Source organism: Cavia porcellus, unplaced genomic scaffold (genome assembly GCF_034190915.1).
Source record: "Cavia porcellus strain 051 isolate PalLab524CR breed Dunkin Hartley unplaced genomic scaffold, mCavPor4.1 scaffold_4, whole genome shotgun sequence".
In the NCBI taxonomy this organism is placed as follows: Eukaryota; Metazoa; Chordata; class Mammalia; order Rodentia; family Caviidae; genus Cavia; species Cavia porcellus.
The window spans coordinates 81,898,194-81,919,138 of record NW_026947487.1 but is presented as its reverse complement, the minus strand read 5'-3'; the positions used below and the strand labels follow the sequence as shown (position 1 = coordinate 81,919,138).

At 35.8% G+C, this 20,945-nt stretch overlaps 1 protein-coding gene across 4 annotated transcripts in view; it reads left to right on the top strand.

The window, feature by feature from the left end:
- Metap1 (methionyl aminopeptidase 1) overlaps positions 1–20,086 on the top strand; it is a 92,478-nt gene extending 72,392 nt beyond the window's left edge. For 2 of the 4 annotated variants that reach the window (XM_063247326.1, XM_063247328.1), the window contains 7 exons: positions 1,475–1,566; positions 2,544–2,627; positions 5,076–5,214; positions 6,827–6,958; positions 9,514–9,657; positions 15,729–15,794; positions 18,465–20,086. In XM_063247326.1, the coding sequence (XP_063103396.1) occupies positions 1,475–1,566; positions 2,544–2,627; positions 5,076–5,214; positions 6,827–6,958; positions 9,514–9,657; positions 15,729–15,794; positions 18,465–18,628 (821 nt within the window). In that variant the 3' untranslated portion in view covers positions 18,629–20,086. Of the gene's footprint in view, positions 1–1,474; positions 1,567–2,543; positions 2,628–5,075; positions 5,215–6,826; positions 6,959–9,513; positions 9,658–15,728; positions 15,795–16,959; positions 16,989–18,464 lie in introns of those variants that run through there. The other 2 variants (XM_063247329.1, XM_063247327.1) reach the window with 2 other exon arrangements.
- The last annotated feature ends 859 nt before the right edge of the window (positions 20,087–20,945 follow it).

The following is a 20,945-nucleotide window of genomic DNA, read 5'->3' as shown; positions in this document are numbered from 1 at the left end:
CCTTCTTCATTGAAGTTTTTGTTTTTACTCTCTCTGTAGGCTTCGATTCAGACTTCAGAGTTTTCCTGGGTCCAAAGGACCCACTTCCTTCCTTCCTTGTCTTCTTCATGATGGTATATTCCTGTGTCTAGATGGTGTCTCTCAGTGAGGCTGTTTACTCTGCTGCTAACTACTCCACTATCTTCCCAGGAAGGATATATAAATTGAATCAGACTTTTTTCCTTTCTGATTTTTTATTTCTTTTTCTTATTTATTGCATCTGTTCCTATTGACAGAACAGTGTTAAGTAATAGTGCTGATACTGATCATTCTGTTGCTTCTTGGTTTGAAGTTTGTATTTGTTATTTAAGGTTGTTAACTAGCCATGTTGTCATACATGTCTTTTTGGACAAGTCATTTGTTTCTTTAATTATGAAAAATTTGACTAACAACTATTAGTATTGAACTATCCTTGCCTTCTGGTGTGAGTCTCACTTAAGTCATGGTTTTTTATTGTTTTTTTCTTTCTGTTCAGTAGTATTTCATTTGGAATTTTTCTGCTAGTGCTTAGTAATTTTTTTTTATTTTGAAACAATGGGTATACTCTTATTTCTTTTCGATGTATGTGAAACTTGAATTAGACCAGTTTCATTAGTGCAGATTACTAGGGTAATATTTTTCAAACTCCTTTGACCCAGAGTGATTAATGGATTTTATGACATGATCTGTAAATGTGTGTGTGTATATATAAATTGACATTTTATAGTAGCACTGTCCTACTTGTATAATACAATCTAAGAATTTCTGTTTACTTTTTTAAAATGTTCAAATGGGAAGGGGTGCAAAAGGATAGGGGAAAGGCAGAAAGAGAAAAGGAAAAAAGAAAGCATTTGTAAATGTAGAGGGAAGGAGGCCTGAGGTGGGAGGGGAGGGAGGTAGAGAAAAATATTCAAGATATATTATGTATGGTGAATGTGATCATTTCTGTATATCAAAGTATACCAATAAGATTAATTTTAAAAATATGTTGTAGCACTAAAAGATCTTAATTGAAAATAACTTTAAAAAAAAAGAAAGTAATTGACCTTAAGTTCCTGTTTCAGAAAATAATATACTAAGTGATTCATTGCTACTATGAAGATGTTTCCTGAAATGATTGTGAAAGCAATTTGTAAATTTTATGGTAGTAGTCAAATATAAATCATTTATTAAGCTGATTATTACACCTAGCATATAAGTATATACTCTATAAATATTGACCGATTTCTAATACTAGTAGATCTGAAATTTGTTCTTTAGAATTATTCCTTCAATGTGTTTAGCAAATTTCATTTTTATGTTGAAAGTATTTTGGAAGTAAACTAACCTGGTCACTCCCGAAATATGAAACAGCATTAACAGGGAGCCTTGACTATATCATCATGACTGTAATTATGCTAATAAATTCTGTATGTTTCCATTTGTTTCAGTTTTACTTACTGATTTTCCCTTCCAGGAATGTCTGAATCTGAACAGGCTCTTAAAGGTACTTCTCAAATTAAGTTACTCTCATCTGAAGATATAGAAGGGATGAGACTTGTATGTAGGGTAAGAGTTATTTTTTTCCTGTGGGTATGGTATGTTAAACAGTACTTAACATATGAAGTCAATGATTTGATGATTTATAAATGCATCAAATATTACATTGTAAGACACTGACTAGCTATACTTGTCATTAAATTTGTTAAGATATAATTTAGTGTAGTGGTTGCTTTTTTACTTAATTAGCCCATTTGGAAATTGGTTAGTTAATTAATAACTCATTGCCAGTTTGTTTCTTATACGTTTTGTTACAGAACCAAGTTTTTATGATATTTTGTCTTTTTATTTTCACAAGTATAATAACACAGGATAAAGTTTAAGGCTCACATAAGTTTCAACCAAAGGTCTTATTGCAAAATATCTATTAAGTATGGCAGTAGTGGTTGATATTAGGTGAAATTACATTTTTAAAGGAAAAATAAATGATACATGGGTATTGTTCATTTACATGTGATCCTTAAGGTTTTTATATAGTACTTTAAAAATAACTCGATGCTGATTGGTTTGGTAATCTGGAGAACTTTATATTCCTTTTATTTATTTGATGTGAGGGGCTGGTGATATAGCTTAGCGACACAAGTGCTTGCTTGGCAAGTGCAAAGTTAGGAGTCAATCACTGATACAACAGCAATCAATCAATCAATGCTTACTTGCTATGATTCTTTGAGAAAATTAGTTTATCTTTTATTTCCCTTTGCCCTTCTCTATTATGGGAATGTGAGAAGACTTAGCTTTTATCAATTGATTATTGTTTAAAATTAGGATGTACATTTTCAGAGAAGATATTGAACTTAGTAAACAGGTATTAAACTTAGTAAAAGAAGCTCACCTCGTATATAAATTTATGTTAACATTTTGTATAATAATGTAGACTGGAAGTTCATGTTAACAGCTTTCTACAAAAGCTAAGACAATACAAAGGATATAGATTCCTAAGTTTTTTTTAAATTTCTTTTCACATATACTGTGCTCTTCTTTTATAGCTTGCAAGAGAAGTTTTAGATATTGCTGCTGGAATGATTAAACCAGGAGTAACTACTGAAGAAATAGATCATGCTGTACATTTAGTAAGAACTTCACTATTTTACTTTGGAAAAATTTTTACATTGCATTAAGTTCTGAATGTCTGAATAATGTGATTAGCTAACTTGACTTATTTCAAATACAGAAAATATTCAGCAATTGATATTCTCATCTTTATGTGCAGCCTGTATTCTGGATTGTGGGCATCCATGGATTGAAAGCTTTTGGGGAAAAAGTATACCTATATAGCTTTTTTTTCTTTTTTTCCCTAAATAGTACAGAATAATAACTCCTTACATAACATTTATATTGTATTAGATTTTAAGTTGGTGTAGAGATGATTCAAAGTATCTGTACATGTATACATAGCTTGCAAGGAAATACTACACTGTTTTATGCAAGGGTCTTGAGCGTCTAGATAGTGACGTTCAAGCATAGTTCCTATAACTCCCTATACTTACGGAGGAACTCCTATGTCTGTGACTCTGAGTTCTAAGGGGAGCTTATGTTTTTATTTTTTTGTGTGCTTAGGACTGATCCCTGGACCTTCTCACTAAGCTACATCCTCAGCCCTTTCTTTCTTTTCTTTTTTTTTTTTTTTGAGCCAGAATGTCACTAAGTGCCCCAGACTGAACTTGTACTTGCAGTCCATCTGCCTCAGTTTCCCAGAGTGCTAGGATTACCGAAATACCTTATTTTTGAAATTTCAGTTAAGCTTTTATAAGATAGTCAGTGCTTTAAATACATTGTGCTGCTACAGACCTCAAGTATTCTTTTTTTTTTTTTTGTCTTTTTGAGACAGGGTCTCTCTATGCAGTTCAGGCTGGCTTGAGCTCACTTTGTAGCCTAGGCTGGTCTCGAACACGCAGTGATCCTCCTGCCTCAGCCTCCCAAGTGCTGGGATTACAGGCGTGAGCCACCACGCCTGGCTCAGACCTCAAGTATTCTTAAATAGCATATGATATCTGAAGCTGGCTTAGTAGAAATCCATTTTTTCTTTTATATCCACAGGTATGAATATATATATAAATGTATATTTATATATAAATACTCACTTATATCCACATATAAATATTTATAGTAAATATAGTATCTTTTTTTAAAAAAATAAAAGTTACCTATCAGAGATCTTAAGACTTTAAGAAATGGATATTTACATTGTGTGACTAGGTTGTTCACAAAAGTGTTCAGTGGGTAATTATAATACAGAAAACCAAGTAAACCTGTTCCAGTAGTCAGACAAATGTAAATTATAGTAAAATTACAGTAAATATTTTAAAGATTTTTTTTTGTGTGTGAAGACGATGAAGCTGGCAGTCTTGGATGCTAATGGTATTGTAACTAGGGATAGATATAGTATGTCTGAAAGAATTTGACAGTATATCAAACTTTTAAAAGGTTTATAAATTTTTCAGTTGAGAATTTCTAAATCTTGGTTTTGGGGGATTGTTATGTGTGTTACTATAAAATGTCCAGGGTGCAGTAAGCATTTTGAGTGCTTTCCCCATTTATATATAAGGAAACTGATGAAGAAAGAAACCAATGAAATTGTCCAACATCCACAGCTTTTTTAAGGGATGGAGTTGGTATTTTTCAGTCAAGACAACTTGATTCTTTATGCTCTAACTTGCTATTTATAGTGCTCTAAAAATATTTGTAAACAAGGGAAAATATAGTTATTGGTAGTAAGGTTTTTTGTAATTGATAAAATTTCAGGTTAATTTAGATGTCCAGTAATAGTGGAATTGCTATTATGATACCTTCCACAAGTGATATTTTGCACAGCCATTAGAAACAGGAAGATTGTATGGCAGTATGGAAGCAGAATGTCTGCTGTGATTTACCAGCTGCATAAAATATCCAAGTAAAGTATTTCTTATTATGCAGGCTAGAAGATAATTTGATGTTTCACTAAATATACTGCTTGATGTCTCAGAGAATTCTTTACTATTTCTTAATTATACTTGTGTTCATTTTTTGGTTGTAGAGATAGAGGTTTATTTCTAAATAAGAAAATATAATTATATCTAAAGTGCTTATTAAGCTAGGCAGCACTCTTGGGAGGCTGAGGCAGGAGCATGGCAAGTTATGCCTCACACTGAGCAATTTAGTAACTTACTGAGACTTTGACTCAAAGTAAACAGCAAAGAAACTGGTGTATTCTGTGTGCTCTGTAAGATTATGCCTCCCAGCTGGCTGCAGTGGTAGAAACCTGTGTCCAGCCTCTCGGGAGAATGAGGCTAGAGGCTCTTTTGAGTCAAATTGTAGAGCAGTCTGGGCAACTTAATGATACCCTATCTGGAAAACCCCACACGCAGTGTGTGTACACACACACACACACACCAGAAACCAAAAAAAAAAGTGCTGTCTTTAAAATAAAATATTATATATGTTCTTTATGATAGTATCTTCATTTTGTGTATTTTAAAATCTGATTCAATGCATCCGATTTTTCTTTTTGTACATTCAAAATTACTTTCTTTTTATTATAGGCATGCATTGCAAGAAATTGCTATCCTTCTCCTCTGAATTATTATAATTTCCCAAAGTCTTGCTGTACCTCAGTGAATGAAGTCATTTGCCATGGAATTCCAGACAGACGACCTTTGCAAGAAGGTGACATTGTTAATGGTAAGAAATATGTGACTGCAATTTTTTTTTTTTACCATGAACAAAGGAGCATTATGGGAATCTGTTAGTGACTTTAGTTCTCTTGACTTAATCCCTATATTTTTGCTCTTTCCTACTTAAAATTTAGTGTCACTGTAAAATCTGTAGAAGGTTTTTTGTAAGTTTTGATGCACAGTGTTTGTAAGGTATGTCTAGGCTGATATGTACAGAATAGTTTGTATTTCTTTAATGCTTGTCTCATATGCTAAACAGGTGAAAGATCTCAGTGGAATGAAGTAATGTTGAATGTGCAGCTTTGTTTTTTTTACGTCCACTAATATTTTTGAAGTGATTTGGGAAGGCTTTCTTAATAGTCTTGAGAAACCTTTAATAATAAATGAAGACCTTAAGACAGCACGTGCAAATCTCATAGCAGTGCCTTTCCTGAAGTGGAGTAGCTTTCAGGACATCTGTGCTCTGTTATTTTGAAGGGGAGCTACAAGTGTAAAGGAGAAGGTACAAAGGCATTTTCCTGTGGATTTACAAAACAGTACGTGGCCAGGGATTTAGCTCAGTGGTGTCAGGCACAAGGTCATGAGTTCGATCCCCAGTGCCAGAAAAATAAATAAATATAAATAAATAAATACAAACAAACAAGCAGCATTGATGCAGGCTTCTCTAGTTGGCATTTTTATTATTGAAATTAGTCTCATTCTCTTTAGGGACTTCAGGAAGTGTAAGCCCAAATGTTAAAGGTCACTCAGACTTGACAGTTATGATGTTGGCTATGAATGATAGAAGAGATTTAGTTGTGATGTGATACCATTTTTATTGCCATTGTTACTGCTTCAGTTACAGCATTTGTTTAGAGTCCCCTAGGTTATGAGGCCCCCCGTCCCTTCCCTCTCCGTCCCCCTCCCCATTCTCCTCTCCTGTCCTCTTTTCTTCCCCTTCCACTTATCTTCTCCTTTCCCTTTCCCTCTCTCTGTCCCTCCTTTTCCTCTTCCTCTTTTTCTTCTGTCCATTTGTCCACGTTTCCTGGGGTTCTCTGGCCCTTCTCATTTTTTATTTTTATTTTTAGACTTATAGGTCTCACTTTTGCCTAGGCTAGCCTTGAATTTGGGCTTTTCCTGCCACAGCTTCCCAGGGTGCTGAAATTACAGACATTCACCGCGACATTTGATTCTGTTTTTCATAAAATCCTTGTTATTTTTATTTCATATACAGTGTATACAATAAGAGAATCTAATTTTTTTAATTTAATGAGAAAATGTAGCAAGTCTTCAGTTTAGTATTACTAACCCTGTTATTTATCTTGGTCATTGTATCCTGCTTAACTTTTTCTTTTGCTACACGTGGCCTAATTACTGTAATAACCCACTACATAGTGTGTGCTGCGTGGCCATATTCCTGTGTTGCAGTGGTCTTAGTGAATTATCCTGAAGGAGTTTCTGTTCGGTGGTAAGCATTATATACTTATGTATACTCTGAGACTGCAGAAGATGTATTTTTTTTTTCTTTTATTAAGTTGGTTGATGCTCTCATGTTGGAAAAACTTTCTGTTTTGAAATAGAACTGCTCTTTTACTTTGCAGTGAAAACAGACATCTTTACATTTGCATATTCTTTTGCAGTGGACATTACTCTTTACCGCAGTGGTTATCATGGGGACCTGAATGAGACGTTTTTTGTTGGAGACGTGGATGAGGGAGCACGGAAACTAGTGCAGACAACATATGAGTGCCTGATGCAAGCCATTGATGCAGGTCAGCCTCCATGATGGGTACCCATTGTCACTGCTGTTTTCTGTGCATACTAGCTTTGCCTCCACCCTCTGCCATGTGAGTTAGCTTTGGGTGCTTCTAGCTAATGGGTTTAAAGATATCTGGGTGTTCCTTGACAAGGGTAGATGAGGTGATTTCTTAGCATCCCGTCTCTTCTGAGATTCGCTTCCATTTCTTTGCCTGATAAATGAGGAGGAATGTGTGGATGATTCTTCAGTGAGGTTTCTATTTCTGCTTTTTTATTCTTTGAGTTATGTGACAATTATATTCTTTTCATAGAAAATTAAGACAAGATTTTTACATTCTTTTTTTTTTTTGTCTTTTTCATTTTTATCGGTACCAGGGATCGAACCCACGACTGCCTGCTTGCAAGGCAGGCGCTTATGCCGCTGAGCTAAATCCCCAGCCCCCAAGACAAGATTTTTTTAAGAAGGAAATGAAGGAGCCTGCTTTACTTTTGTTTCCTCTTTGCTTTTCATATCTTGGCTCTAGAAGTATCCATTGTTAACCCCCACCCCTTTTTTTCCTTTCTCTTATGCTTTAAGACACACACAATTGGGCCTGGGGATTTAGCTCAGTGGCATAAGCGCCTGCCTTGCAAGCAGGCAGTCGTGAGTTTGATCCCTGGTACCGATAAAAACGAAAAAGACAAAAAAAAAAAGGCACACACAACTATAGTATGCATTTAATTAGGCTAAATGGAATCATAATGTTCATAATATTCTATAGTTTGTAATTTCTTTCAACTAATACCTTAGAAGTATTGTCCATAGCCTTGTAAATGTCATTTTGCCTCCTTTTCCCCAGAGTTTCAAAATACTTATTTAATGTATTTCCTACCCTAGTATGGAGTACTAAAGTTTTAAAAGTTGAAATGAACTTTTCTAGAGTAGAAAAGGTTTTTCTAGAGTTTTTATATTTTAAAGAGAAAAAAAATTTAGAACAAGGCAGTAGGAGTGTAACAATGACGAATACATTGTGTATTATTATCTTCAAATTAGTTACTCAGAATAGATATCGGTATTTAATTATCCAAACAATACTAGCACAAGTGTTTCTTTTATTTCTTTCTGTAAACCTTTCTTTTCAATGAACTAAGAGAAATTAGTAGTTCAACTACCATATATGTGTGTATATATCTATATCTATATATGTATTTGTTTGTTTTGTTTTTCCTTTTCTTCTTTTCTGCATTCCCCCATCCCAGTTTCTCCTTCCTTTTGATGTTTCTTCCCATTTTACAATATCTATGATATATTTCGGATCTTTTTTCTAGAGTAGGATTTCTTAAGTGAATGCATTAATGGCATTTTAGGAGCCTGATGTTTCTTTATTATAAGGACTTCTGCATTATAAGATGCTTAACATGTGGCCTGGCGTCTTTCCAGTGGATATCAGTCACACCACCATTCTGTGTGGGAGGAACAAAAGTCTCTGCACATCTTACCCTCATGACCAGAGTTGGTCCTAGTTCGACAGGGCAGTATCTTCTGCCATCACTTTCTGTCATTATTGTTGAGTGGAGATTTTCTTTATTATGTACTATGCAGAATGGTTAAAATTTGTGTCCTCACTGCCCCAAACCAGGGCTGACAGAAAGTTGTGGATAGGAATGAAGGAAAATTATTTGATACACAGAGGTTAAAAATTGGAAGCTCCTTTTCTCCTGCCAAAAACATCAACATATGAACCATATGGTTAAGAAGAAATTTAAAAATTGATTAAAATACAACTCCTTGAGCTTTGAAGCAGTTGAAGAAAGTTGATTGGATAGAGGAACTAGAATGTAGCTAAACCTGTGATTGACAATCAGACTAAGAGATTGTAGGAGTTAGAGGATATCTAGAACCATGGCTTGATTCTCCAGGAACCTAGCAGTGCTCCACTTCTTAGATCTTAGTGCTTGAACAACCTTAACAGCAGTGAGAACCATTTCTTTGATTTGTTTTTTTATCATATCAGTACTAAAGTCATAAAAATTAGAAGTAATTATACAGTGAAAAATACTATTCTGTGCCCAGGCCCTGTTGCAAAGGCAACTATGAATAGGAAATCATTTTTATGTGGATAGAGAAGTCCAGGGAAAGTAATTCTTCAGAAGTTAACCACACTGCAGTTTGGAAGAAATGAAGTTAATTTTTGACATTCCTTTTTTCTTCTGGTACTTTCTTAACTCTTCTGTTCCATGGAGTAGAGTAGAGTGGAGTGGAGTGTTGACTTTAGAGAAGAATGTGAGGAGAAATGTACTTTTCATTTTATTGTTCAATGTCTGTTACTAGGGAAGGCAAAAGGTACTTGTCTACACTCCTATAACATTGTAAGGTATTCTCCTTTTCTGACATTAAAGGAGGAACTGAAGTGGTCCTAGTTTGAATTAGAACTCTGCTATTTAGTGGCTGTATAGCCTCTCTGCGTTGGGTTCCTCATCTGAATATTTAGGCACAAAGACATTTAAAGTACTTACAAAGGTCCTTAACACCAAGGTATTAGTTTTTTAGGATTATTTCTCTTTGTTATGAATTGTCCTTTTCTTTTAGTGAAACCTGGTGTTCGATACAGAGAATTGGGAAACATTATTCAGAAGCATGCTCAAGCAAGTGGATTTTCAGTTGTTAGAAGTTATTGTGGGCATGGAATCCATAAGCTTTTTCATACAGCTCCTAATGTACCCCACTATGCCAGTAAGTATTATCCAAAGATTTGCTATTCGACAAATTTATTCAACAAATATTCATACATTTAACAGGACCGAGTGTTTTGTATTCATTAATCTACTAGCTACAACAAATAGAGTCCTAAAATATACCTTTGTTCAAACACAAGTTCAAGTCTTGCTCAGACAACAGTCCAACGCAGGTATGTTTGGTCACTGCGGGGATATGGCCTAGGCTGTGTCATTTTCAATTTATAGTTTTCCTGGTCACCTAGTGAATTGTCCTTATAGTTAGAGCATAGTGCAAGAGCACGGAAAGAACCTTGGAGTGGATATGCTTGGGCACCTGTAATAAACCTACCCGAAATTGGCATAAGTCATTTGCATTTATTTTCCATGGGCATGAGTTCAGTGACACGGTTGAATCTTAACTGCCATAGGTCTAACCTTCACTTTTCTGATTCTTTTGGTGTAAATCATGGTTTGCTGTAGTTTCTTAATATATGTCAGATAATAGCCTGGGATTTAGCTTAGTGTCTGCCTGAGGTTGTGAGTTTTATTTCTGGTACAAAAAGAAAGAAATCAGAAACCATACTATTTATTGATACAATTAGAGGGGAATAGACAAAGTATTTTTCAATTTCAGAGCACTAGTAGATTAGCAAGGAAAGTATAAGACAGGTCTTCTAGAAACTTTTTTTTGTGTGGAGATTAGATAGATATGGGATGAATCTGTTATGTAGTGCTGTAGGTGAAATCTACCTACTATAAGTGACCATCTGTCCACCCACGTAATTGTATGGAGAGAGAAAGCTGTTTCCATAGAAAATTCTCATGAATCTCCTGTGTAACTAGGAAGTTAAAATGAATCTTTTAAAACTAGGATTTTTCCAAGCTTTTCAACACCAATTATAAATCCCTGTCCCCCATTCCATGCCAGCCCTCTGGCTGTTTTCTATGCATATGGACATTTCTTAGGTTTTGTTCTACTTCTTCTATAAATTGGAGTCTGTGTTGGTTACTTTTCTCTTACTGCTGAGGCGAAATACCCAACACCCAAAATTAAGGAAACAAAGATACAGCTCACAGTTTGTGGACGTTTCAGTCGGTAATCAACTGACTCCAAGGCAGGGTGGTGTGGCACAGAGCAACAGTTCAGTACAGCAGAAAACACCAAAAACAGCAAGAGCAAAGGGGTCAGGGAACATGCCTCTTTTCCTCCCTTATATGGTAAGCAGGCTACCCTCCACCCATTACCCAGAGCGGGTATAGCACTCACGCCACCTCTGTGACCTCCTCTTGCACAGGCTGAAGATGTTTACAAATTAAGGACCTTGGCTCCCTGCTGAGCTGAGTGTCTTAAGATTCTAAACTTCTCAAGTTGACATAGTGTAGTCTGGTATGGTTTAGTATGGTTTCTGATTTCTTTCTTTTTGTACCAGAAATAAAACTCACAACCTCAGGCAGACACTAACCATAAAAGAGTCGTTTTGTGCTTCTCAAGCAAGGTGTGCTAGTGGCCTTTTGCCAAATTGTAAATAAATGTGTTTTTCTATTTTTCTGGACTTTTCTTATACTCCTGGTTGTGGATGGCTAAATGAACCTGGAAACTAAGAGAGTTGCTGACAAGCTGTGACCAGTAATGCCTGTGCTTAATTACCTCATTTATACAAGAGGAGGGAGTAGTACCTAATGAATTGTTAGTAAGATTAAGTGAGATAATACATGGGGGAAATCATTTAGAGTGCTGCGTGACTTATATGAAAAGAGCCTAATGTTCATGGTTAAACAGTGATATCACAGCTCTGTGTATAGTTCTTTGTCCTTTGATGACTCATCAGTGTATGGACTTATGACCTGCCACTTGAACTTATGACACACATTCAAGTTTACCACAAAGGAATATGAGTGGTGGTATAGTTTTATGATGGCTTACTCCACAAAACAGTACTGCAATTTTTGCTGGTTGTACTGTAGTTTCATACTCCGTCATACATTACAGTACTGCATGTTACATATTATGCAAATAAAAGCAAAGTCATCAAATTGGAGTTTCCTTTGAGCTCTTCTTTGTTCTGAATATTGTACTTACTATATACAGTTCTTCACTTAGTGACCAACTCATTTATCAAACAGGAACAGAGCTCAGTTGTGAAAGAATGGCTATAATTTGATTTTAATTAATTATCACAATTACATAATTTCTCAGCTCTTTTTTTGAAAACAGAGTCTGCATATGGAGGTGACTTATTCGAATTTACACGTTCTAGTAAACAAATGATAGCTTGGTGGTAAGACTTGTATCTAGATGTCTCCCCAAAGCTTCATATGCTCATAGGTGGGATTTTTTTCAAGTAGTTTGATCTAAAGTGTATAAATATGGACCAAGGATGTGCAATAACTGGTGTAGCGTAGTTCTGGGATGGATAATGGAAGCTCCAACCTGAGTGTGGGTGATACTAGTCAACAGGCTTATGGCCTGGAAGGAACATAAAAGGACAGAAAGAAGGTGGGCTTGCTGCTTGCTGCTTACTGCCTGTCGTGCCATGCCACCTGTGATGCCCCTTTGCCATGTCACCCTGCTTTGGAGCCAGCCGATTATGGACTGACACCTCTATAAATAGTTGAAATATACCTTTCCTCCTTAACCTGGGAGTGTCAGGTATTTTGTCTCAGTAATGAGAATGGTACCTAAGAAATCTGGGGTTGGTTAGTTGGTCATTCAGTGTGTCTATCTGGTTGTTTGACTCACTCACTTGTCTCTACTTTGTGCCTCTTTACAGGCCTGAGTGCTGAGCCCTGGGGTAAACTAAAACATGGTTAAGATGCATTCTGTGTGGAGGAAGTCTAACCAAGTGCTTCACGTTAAGACCCAAGAGAGAGAGAGAGACAAGATAAGCTTGGCTAAGTGTTACATTTTGAGGACTAGCGTTAGGCAGTGGGCAGGGCTGGGCATGTGAAATGCCAGACTAAGGAAGTCTTACTTCATCTGTAAGAATATTCTGAAACATTTTGGAATAGAAGAATGGACTGATGAAGCTTGTGTTTTGGCAAGACTAATTCAGCAGGATGTTGAGGATATGTTGCACATGAAAGCTATTCAGGATAGTCAACAAAGTTCTCAATTATTGCTGTAGTCCTGTTGTGAAGTGGTAAAATCCTGGACTTTGAGTGTTATTAGGAGAAATTCAAGTGAGAAGAAACTTCTTGAGAGGAGAAGCTATGCATAACCATTCACTAGAGACCATACTACTTTGTGACTCATGCTTGAAATAAAAGCTAACAAAAACTCTGAGATAACTCTTAATCTCTGTAATCATCTGAGGGTACATTCCTTCCACAGACAGTCATTATTCTTTATTTTTCATTTTTGGCTTTTGAGTATAGGATCTTGCTGTATGTAGTTCAGGCTGCCTTGAACTTGTGGTGATCCTCCTGTCTCAGCCTCCCAAGTGCTAGGATTACAAGTATGCATGATGCCCAGCAGAAGTAGCTATTCTGATTGTGTGTGTGTATGGGTAAGAAAATGGACAGAGAAAAAATAAAAAACATTCCCTAATGTGCAGAGGCAACAAAGTTGGGTTTGGATATGGGTGAGAGAGACAGACAGAGACTGACTCTGTAAAACAATAAAGTCCAGGTACACTTCATTTTTTACATTTGATATATTCATGAAAAGTCAAATATAAATTGGATTTATTTAATCAGGACATGCTGTGATCACTTAGGGAAATCACTTAGGAAATTGCTAAGAGATTTATAATTATCATCATTATGGCCTGGACTTTTAAAATGTCCTTTTAAAATGTTAATCTCTGCTTTGGTTTCTAACTTTATATTCTTAAATAGGGGCTGGGGATTTAGCTCAGCGGCATAAGCGCCTGCCTTGCAAGCAGGCAGTCGTGAGTTCGATCCCTGGTACCGATAAAAAAACAAAAAAGACAAAAAAAAAAAAAAATATCACACATATATTCTTAAATCAGGAAAATGTTGCATGATTTCCCTCTACCACTTCTAATGTGAGAAAAGTCTTTGAAAGGTGAATTTACTTCTTTCAGTTATTAATTGTTGGAAAATAATAATAGACCCTACATTTACAAGATGCATTGCAGTATTTCTGAGAGAGATGGCACAGTAGTACAGTTCTTTAAAGGAGTACCTAGCATTCTACTTGCAACATAGTACAGTCCTCAGACAATATGTATTGTATTTGTTGAGAAACTTTAACACTGTAACAAATGAGTAGAAATTGTAATTTTTATAGCCTAATAAATCAGTAACAGAAACTGGAGTGAAACATGGATTCTCTGTATCACCACCATTCAGTAGAAATACATTATGAGGGGCTGGGGATTCAGCTCAGCGGCATAAGCGCCTGCCTTGGAAGCAGGCAGTCGTGAGTTCCATCCCTGGTACCAATAAAAAGACCAAAAAAAAAAAAAAATACATTATAAGGCACATAGATAATTTACAAGTTCCACAGTATAAATTAAAAAGTATGAGTGGAATTTATTTTAATACTATATTTAATGTATTTTACCCAAAATATTGTGGCAGCATTTAGTGAGATACAAGGTTACATGCTGCTTCAGATTTTGAAATTTGCAGTGTTTTGCATGGATAACCAACCCTTTGTGAAGAGCCACTTTGCAAGTGTGTGGCTGTGCTGCTGGAGGGAACTGTACAACTCTGGATGCTTTTATCATGTGTTTTCTTCCTGTCGCACTACACAGGCACTCTTGACTATTTTTTGTTGTTGTTGTTGTCCTCATGAGAATATAGACCATGTCTGTGTATGCAGTAAGCTGTATGTTACTTTGAAAGTTTGTGAGATTAGAAATGAAAAATCTGATACTGTCACTTCATTGCATTAAACATTTTATGCACATTTAGACTTGGACTCTGTGGTGAGTGTGTTTTGGAAAGCAGGATGGTAGCTGTTCACCTGATGTAAACATGTACGTGAGGTTGGACCATACCTAGGAAGAGTGGGCTTAGAGGTTGAGTTCACTGGAAACATTTGCTGTTCCACTTTGGGCTCAACGCCTTGCAAAGGGAAAGGAGCCGAAAGGCTGCAGCTTTTGCCATCTGGTGGTCATCTTGAATAAGTGCCAGTCATTCATTTAGCAGATAGCTTTATCAATTCTTACTGTTTTAATTTTTTTAGTCCAAGATTTTCTAATAAGCCCTTATCCCTGTTTTAAAGTTCTTTGGAGGAGTGGCAGGTCTAGACAGCTTAATTAAGGCAACTTAATTCATAATTGTGTTTCTCATGTTGGTCTTGCAAAATACTCTCATATTAGTGAACTTGGGGAAAAGGTAAAAATCAGAATAAAACAAACCAAAAATTCCCCAAACCAGACCCGGCAAAAAAACCACAGCAGCACTTCAAAGAAGAGATGGAAAATATCTCTTTTAGTATTTAAAAAAACAAAAAAAAAAACCCAGACTAGTATGCAAAGACTTTGTTCTCATTTTAAGATGAGGAAAAGACAGATTTTTCTAAAACAATGAAAATCATATACAGTAAGTGCTTTTACAGGCTGTGACCCTGAATATAGGCACACGTGCCTTACCTCCAAAGAAGTAGGAAACTTATGTCATAATTCAAAATACCTGTCATTCAAATCTCTTTTAAAGATGAATGAATGATGGCACTTGGCTTGTTTCTGTGATTACATTTCTAATCTGCAGCACTTGATTCAGAATTTCTCTCTTATGGAAGTAATAATCATAACCTGGAATTCAACTAGTGGGAATCCATATATTTTGATGTAGAAAACATAAGCAGAATGAAGTATGCCTAGAATAATAATCTGCTTTAAGGTAGGTCATTACTGGCATGTTGCTTACGTGTTGAATGATGTACTTTAACAAAGAGAATAAGGAGAGGCGAAAGTAATAAAGAATCACTGATGGGAATATATGTTGGACATTTTTTTTTTGTACTGGGGATCAAACTCACAACCTTGCGCTTGCCAGGCAGACGCTTACACCATTGAGCTAACTCTCTGGCCTGTTGTACACTGTTATGAAATGTTCAATAGAACACTTGGTTTTTGAGATCTTTTGAGGGTTTTTTTTCTTTTTTAATTCCAGAAAATAAAGCCGTTGGAGTGATGAAGTCGGGCCATGTATTTACAATCGAGCCAATGATTTGCGAAGGTGAGAAAACATGGTGCTATAATATTCTTTACTTGAATTTTTATCTATTTTTTAATTACCCACCAGATCAGCAGTCTGTTTTGCTTGCTTTCTTCATTCCTGCATCCTATCCCATTTTGAACTTTTTTGGGGTGGGGGTTTTCTTTTTGAGACAGGGTCTCACTGTGCAGGCTCACTTTGTAGCCCAGGCCGGTTTTGACCTTGCAACAATTCTACTTTGGCCTCCCGAGTGCTGTGATTTTGGGCATGCATGCCATCTCAAACTTAAATGTAGAGAATTAAACATTGTCAAGTGTTGGCAGAAAGGTGATATTTTCTACATGATAATTCCTTTGCTGTCAGTAGGTTCTGAAATAACTGAATCCTGGTCACTTCGTAAAGACCAAATAGGAGTCTATATGAAGTCTGTATGGAAGTTCTTGCTTGATATAGGAGGGGAAAGACATAAAGAAAAGTAATTGTTGAGTTATCCACTTTGAGGCAGGCATTGTTATATGGTTTAAATTTGCACAGAATATGAGCAAAATGATATCCCCATTATACAGAGCAATCTGATTGTTCCAGAGGCCTGGGCTAGCTTGCCCAAGTTCTACTTAAATGTGGCAGAACTTATTAACTGTCAATTTTTGAGCTTGCTTCTCCTTTCAGAGTTTGCCCTCATGTTGCTGTGTGGCTTCACAAAGAATTGTGCAAAAAGCACAATGCCAAACAACTTAGCTGTAGTGTCCACACTGTTGGGATTCTGTGACAGGAATGAGGCAACAGTGATAGGCTTAGTGTTAGGACCAGCACTCATTACTGAGCTCTCAGAGTGCCTGTCAGAGATGAGCTGGGGTGTTCTCTGCCAGTTGTTTGTTAGGTTTTGTTTTTGTTTTGTCTTTTTGAGACAGAGTCTCTCTGTGCAGTTCAGGCTGGCCTTGGGCTCAGTTTATAGCCCAGGTAGTTTTCAAACTTGCAACAATCCTCCTCCTTCAGCCTCCTGAGTGCTGGGCTTACAGGAGTGTGCAACCATGCCCAACTTTGTTGGGTTTACATGATGCAAAATGAGTTATTGATAGTTGGACCAGTGTGTCTTGAGCCCTGTGTAAAAGGATACTTCTTCTCTGGGTCCTTCTAGTCTTTTTGTTGCCTAATCCTGAGAGTATATCCATATTCTTTTTCTTAGAATTGAGTCACTAAATTTAGCCCACACTTGGGAAGAATGGATGAAACAAAGTCATGATATCAGCAGGTAGGATCACAGGAGACATGGTTAACCACTTTCTTACTACTTGAGGGTTGCTGTAAGAACTGAGTTGATTTATATTAATATAAAGTACCTTACCTATTTTAAGGACAAATACAGTGTTTCTGTTATCACTTCAGAGTGAGGATAAAATTCTGATCAAAGGGGCTGGGGATTTAGCTCAGTGGCATAAGCGCCTGCCTTGCAAGCAGGCAGTCATGAGTTCAATCCCCAGTACCGATAAAAAAGAAAAAGACAAAAATAAAAATTAAAAAAAAAAATTCTGATCAAAAGAATCCAGTTGTGAGGCATGGCAACAGTGGAAGAAAAGGCACTAGGAAGAAAGGATTGTTTAGTTGTACACTTTTCATTAAGGGGCATGTGATTGGTGAGACATAGTATATGCAGAAGTAAGCAAATATCTTTCTAAAGAACTAGTTCAGATAATCAGGTTATAACAAAGCAGTAATATATTTGAAGTTCATTTGCATAAATAAAGATCATTACATTAAAAAATAGCCTGTTTATTCATCTTTTCAATGTTCAATGAACCGTGAATTAACTTTGAGCTGTCTCAAATTCTTTTTTAGACTGAGGTACAATATTGCAAAACTAAATTATACATGATTACTGAGTCTGTTCTGAGATTTGTCTGAGTCAGTGGGGGGGTCAGAGTGATATATTTCTTTGAAGATTACTTAAAGAGTATATTAATTTTTTTGACACTATAATTTTGAAATAAAATCTCTGCTACATATTTGTAGTAGTATTCAAAATTGGCTTTCTTATTGTACCCCGCCTCAGATTCTTAAGGGTTTTATCTTCTTATTTTCTCTTCTTTGTGTCTGTGTTTTCTCATCTTTTCACTGTATCTTGACACCCCTTCTCTAGTTTCAGCTTGTCTTTAATTCATTTTGCATCATTGTATTTTTATGATCCTGTTACTGACCCTTTTTCCTTTTTACCTATCTAGTTGTTTGGTTATAATTTATAAAAATTGGACAGTATACTCTGTTGTCACCATCTGATTGTGTGCCTGTAATTTAAAAATCATACCAGGAATTGAGTGTTTAACAATCAATGTATCAAAGTTTACATGATTTCTTCACTAACACCAGCTATAGTCAGGTGCTAAAGTTATATCAGGAAAAAGCTAAATTTATTGAAGTTTTTACTCACGGTTCTGTGATATATTTTCTAAAATCAAGTGTAATACCTTATTTTTTTTCAGTACCTTTATTTTGAAAATACCATCTTTATTTTATATGGGGAAATATGAGATTGTATGATACACAAAGAATTTGATAAGGCTAATCAATTAAAAGATTAATAGGCTTCTTAATATGGAATTTTATAATTGGTTTTCTTTTTAATACGTGTTTTTCTAGAGAGTTTATTTTGCAAACTGAGTGATGAAATTGAGAGATAGTTTTTGTTTATTTAAGGTGGATGGCAGGATGAAACCTGGCCAGATGGCTGGACTGCTGTGACAAGAGATGGAAAGCGTTCTGCTCAGTTTGAGCATACTCTGCTGGTAACAGACACTGGCTGTGAAATCCTGACCCGGCGACTGGATAGTACTCGACCTCACTTCATGTCCCAATTTTGAATTCTCGCAAGATGACACATCTCAAAAATACCTTCTTAACTGTACTATGCATTGTATTGAGAGTACAGAAAGGAAGAGTCAAATTTTTTTATCACTTAAATTGTTTTGATAAGAATGTTTTACGGCATAGGTATGAATCCTCAACAACTTGTCTTGAGTCAAAAAAGATGAGAAGAATAAAGGAAACATTGCTTAACTCCTTTCTTATTCTCCTCAACCCCTTTTCTCTGAATACCTGTTTTCTCATTTACCCCTTGAGCACTTTCACTTTAACCTGCTTCTAGTTGCTTTTACCACTGCGACAGATGGGCCATCAAGAGCCAGCTGCTTTCCAGTGAATGTTGAAGGTGAAAATCCTTGAAATTCTAGCAACATCTGTTGCTCCAGATTTTTTATTTTATATATATGTGGAAATATATATGTATACATTTTAAATTCCATATACATTATTAAGAATACTGTGTGACCTTCGGTTTAGATTAGTTCTGCTCTGGCAGAGTTATTTGTTGTCATAAATGGATCCATAGTTTCTGGTGACTTAATTTCTACTTGAGAATTGGCCTTTCCCTCTTTCTTGCTATTTATTCCTATAATTGTGTGTAGGAAAGCACTCAGTGAGAGCTTCTCCCCAGTGTTGACTTTGGCTTAGTAGATGAATGTGGTAAAATTTGGTTCAGAAGCATATCAAACTTTTAAAAGTTTAGTTTATGGCAAAAATAACTATGGTTCAAGTGGTGGCTGATGCTGCAAGGCATAGAATTTTATAATGCACTGCCATTTCAGACTTCTGTTTGGTCAGAAATGGAAGAGGAAAAACCCTCTTACTTATTTCTAGGGCATAGCTTGGTGAACCAGAAAAGATAGGGGCTACACTGTGGGATGGATGATGGAGAAAGTGTTCTAAAATGTTTCTTACTGTGAGCACAGTAAATTGAGAATCTGAAATTTAGTAAACCTAATGATGAGAAAGGAACTCTGAGTACTATAACCCTGCACAGGGATACTGCTGTCTGTGGTGTGCTGAAAATACATACCATCAGTTCATAATAGAGAACCTCCTTAAAAACAGCCATGGATGCCCAATATCTGTTTCTTTCAACAGTTGTTTAGATAGATGTGTACACCTATGATAGGTCCTAGAGTCTTTGACAGTAGATAATAGAGTGTACTTGATTACTGAGTGATGACTTTTTAATAATTTGGTACCAGTGACACATGATACTTGTAAAAGAACATCTTTCCCAGAGTGCCTCAGACCTTATTGCTTTGAGAATTATGATAATGTTTCCATTACTTTTATTGTTTTAATGATTTAGTAAAGTGACTAAATCTGGTATAGACTTTTGGGGGTGTGTGTGTAAAGTTTTTATCAAACTGTAATATTTGTGAATGGAATGCCTTGTAATATGGATGTTAATATAATGTGTAAAGGCAAATTAAAAAGTTTAAATAATTCTACTGCCCTGTGGTGATTACCTTTGTCTCTTTTTGTTTGGGATTTCAGAGGGAATTGGTGGAAATGGAGAGACTGATTTCATAATCAAAAACAAACCCATGATCATTTGAGCACAAATAGTTTTTCAGGGGTGCTGACACCTTAATTGTAGTATTGTGCTTAATCTGTCAACCACATCTGCAATACAACCATATTTTTGAGAGGTGTTAAGACTTGAGAACAGTGAATATTTGGGGGAACATTTTATATTCTGAAAATGAAATTAACAGTTGTGGGTTTATTCAGTGTCTATTTATTAGAAAATAAAGTCAAGGAAAAAATCTTGATAGTTTTGTGTAAAAAGAGAAAAAAATTACTTTGTAATAGGGCTTTTTGGGAAGTAGTGGTTTGGGAAAGTTGTATTTATTTTAAAGAGAATAAAATTAAACCTAAAATAAAACACAGCAGATCAGAAGAAAACAATGTAAGTGACAGATTTCAAAGCAAGACAAAAGATCAACAGTGAGTACCATAATGTCTGTTCTTCCAAATAGTTGTCTATATCTTCATACACAATGAATTCATATAAAGCAAAATAGTGTAAAACTGATCAGAACACAGTAATGAAGGCATTACAGGCCTTCAAAACCAGACTACAGAAAAATCGACAATGGCCACAGTTCCCTTTAAAATAGCTGTCCATACCTTCATGTATGTTGAAATTAAACAGTACAAAACAGACTAAAAACACTCAGAACAAAGAATAAAAGCATTACTGGATTTCACAGCATGACTATACGGAATCAGCAATAGATACCATAATGTCTCTTTCTTCAAAGTTGCTGTTCATTTCAACATGCATAATACAATCTATTCTCAAAC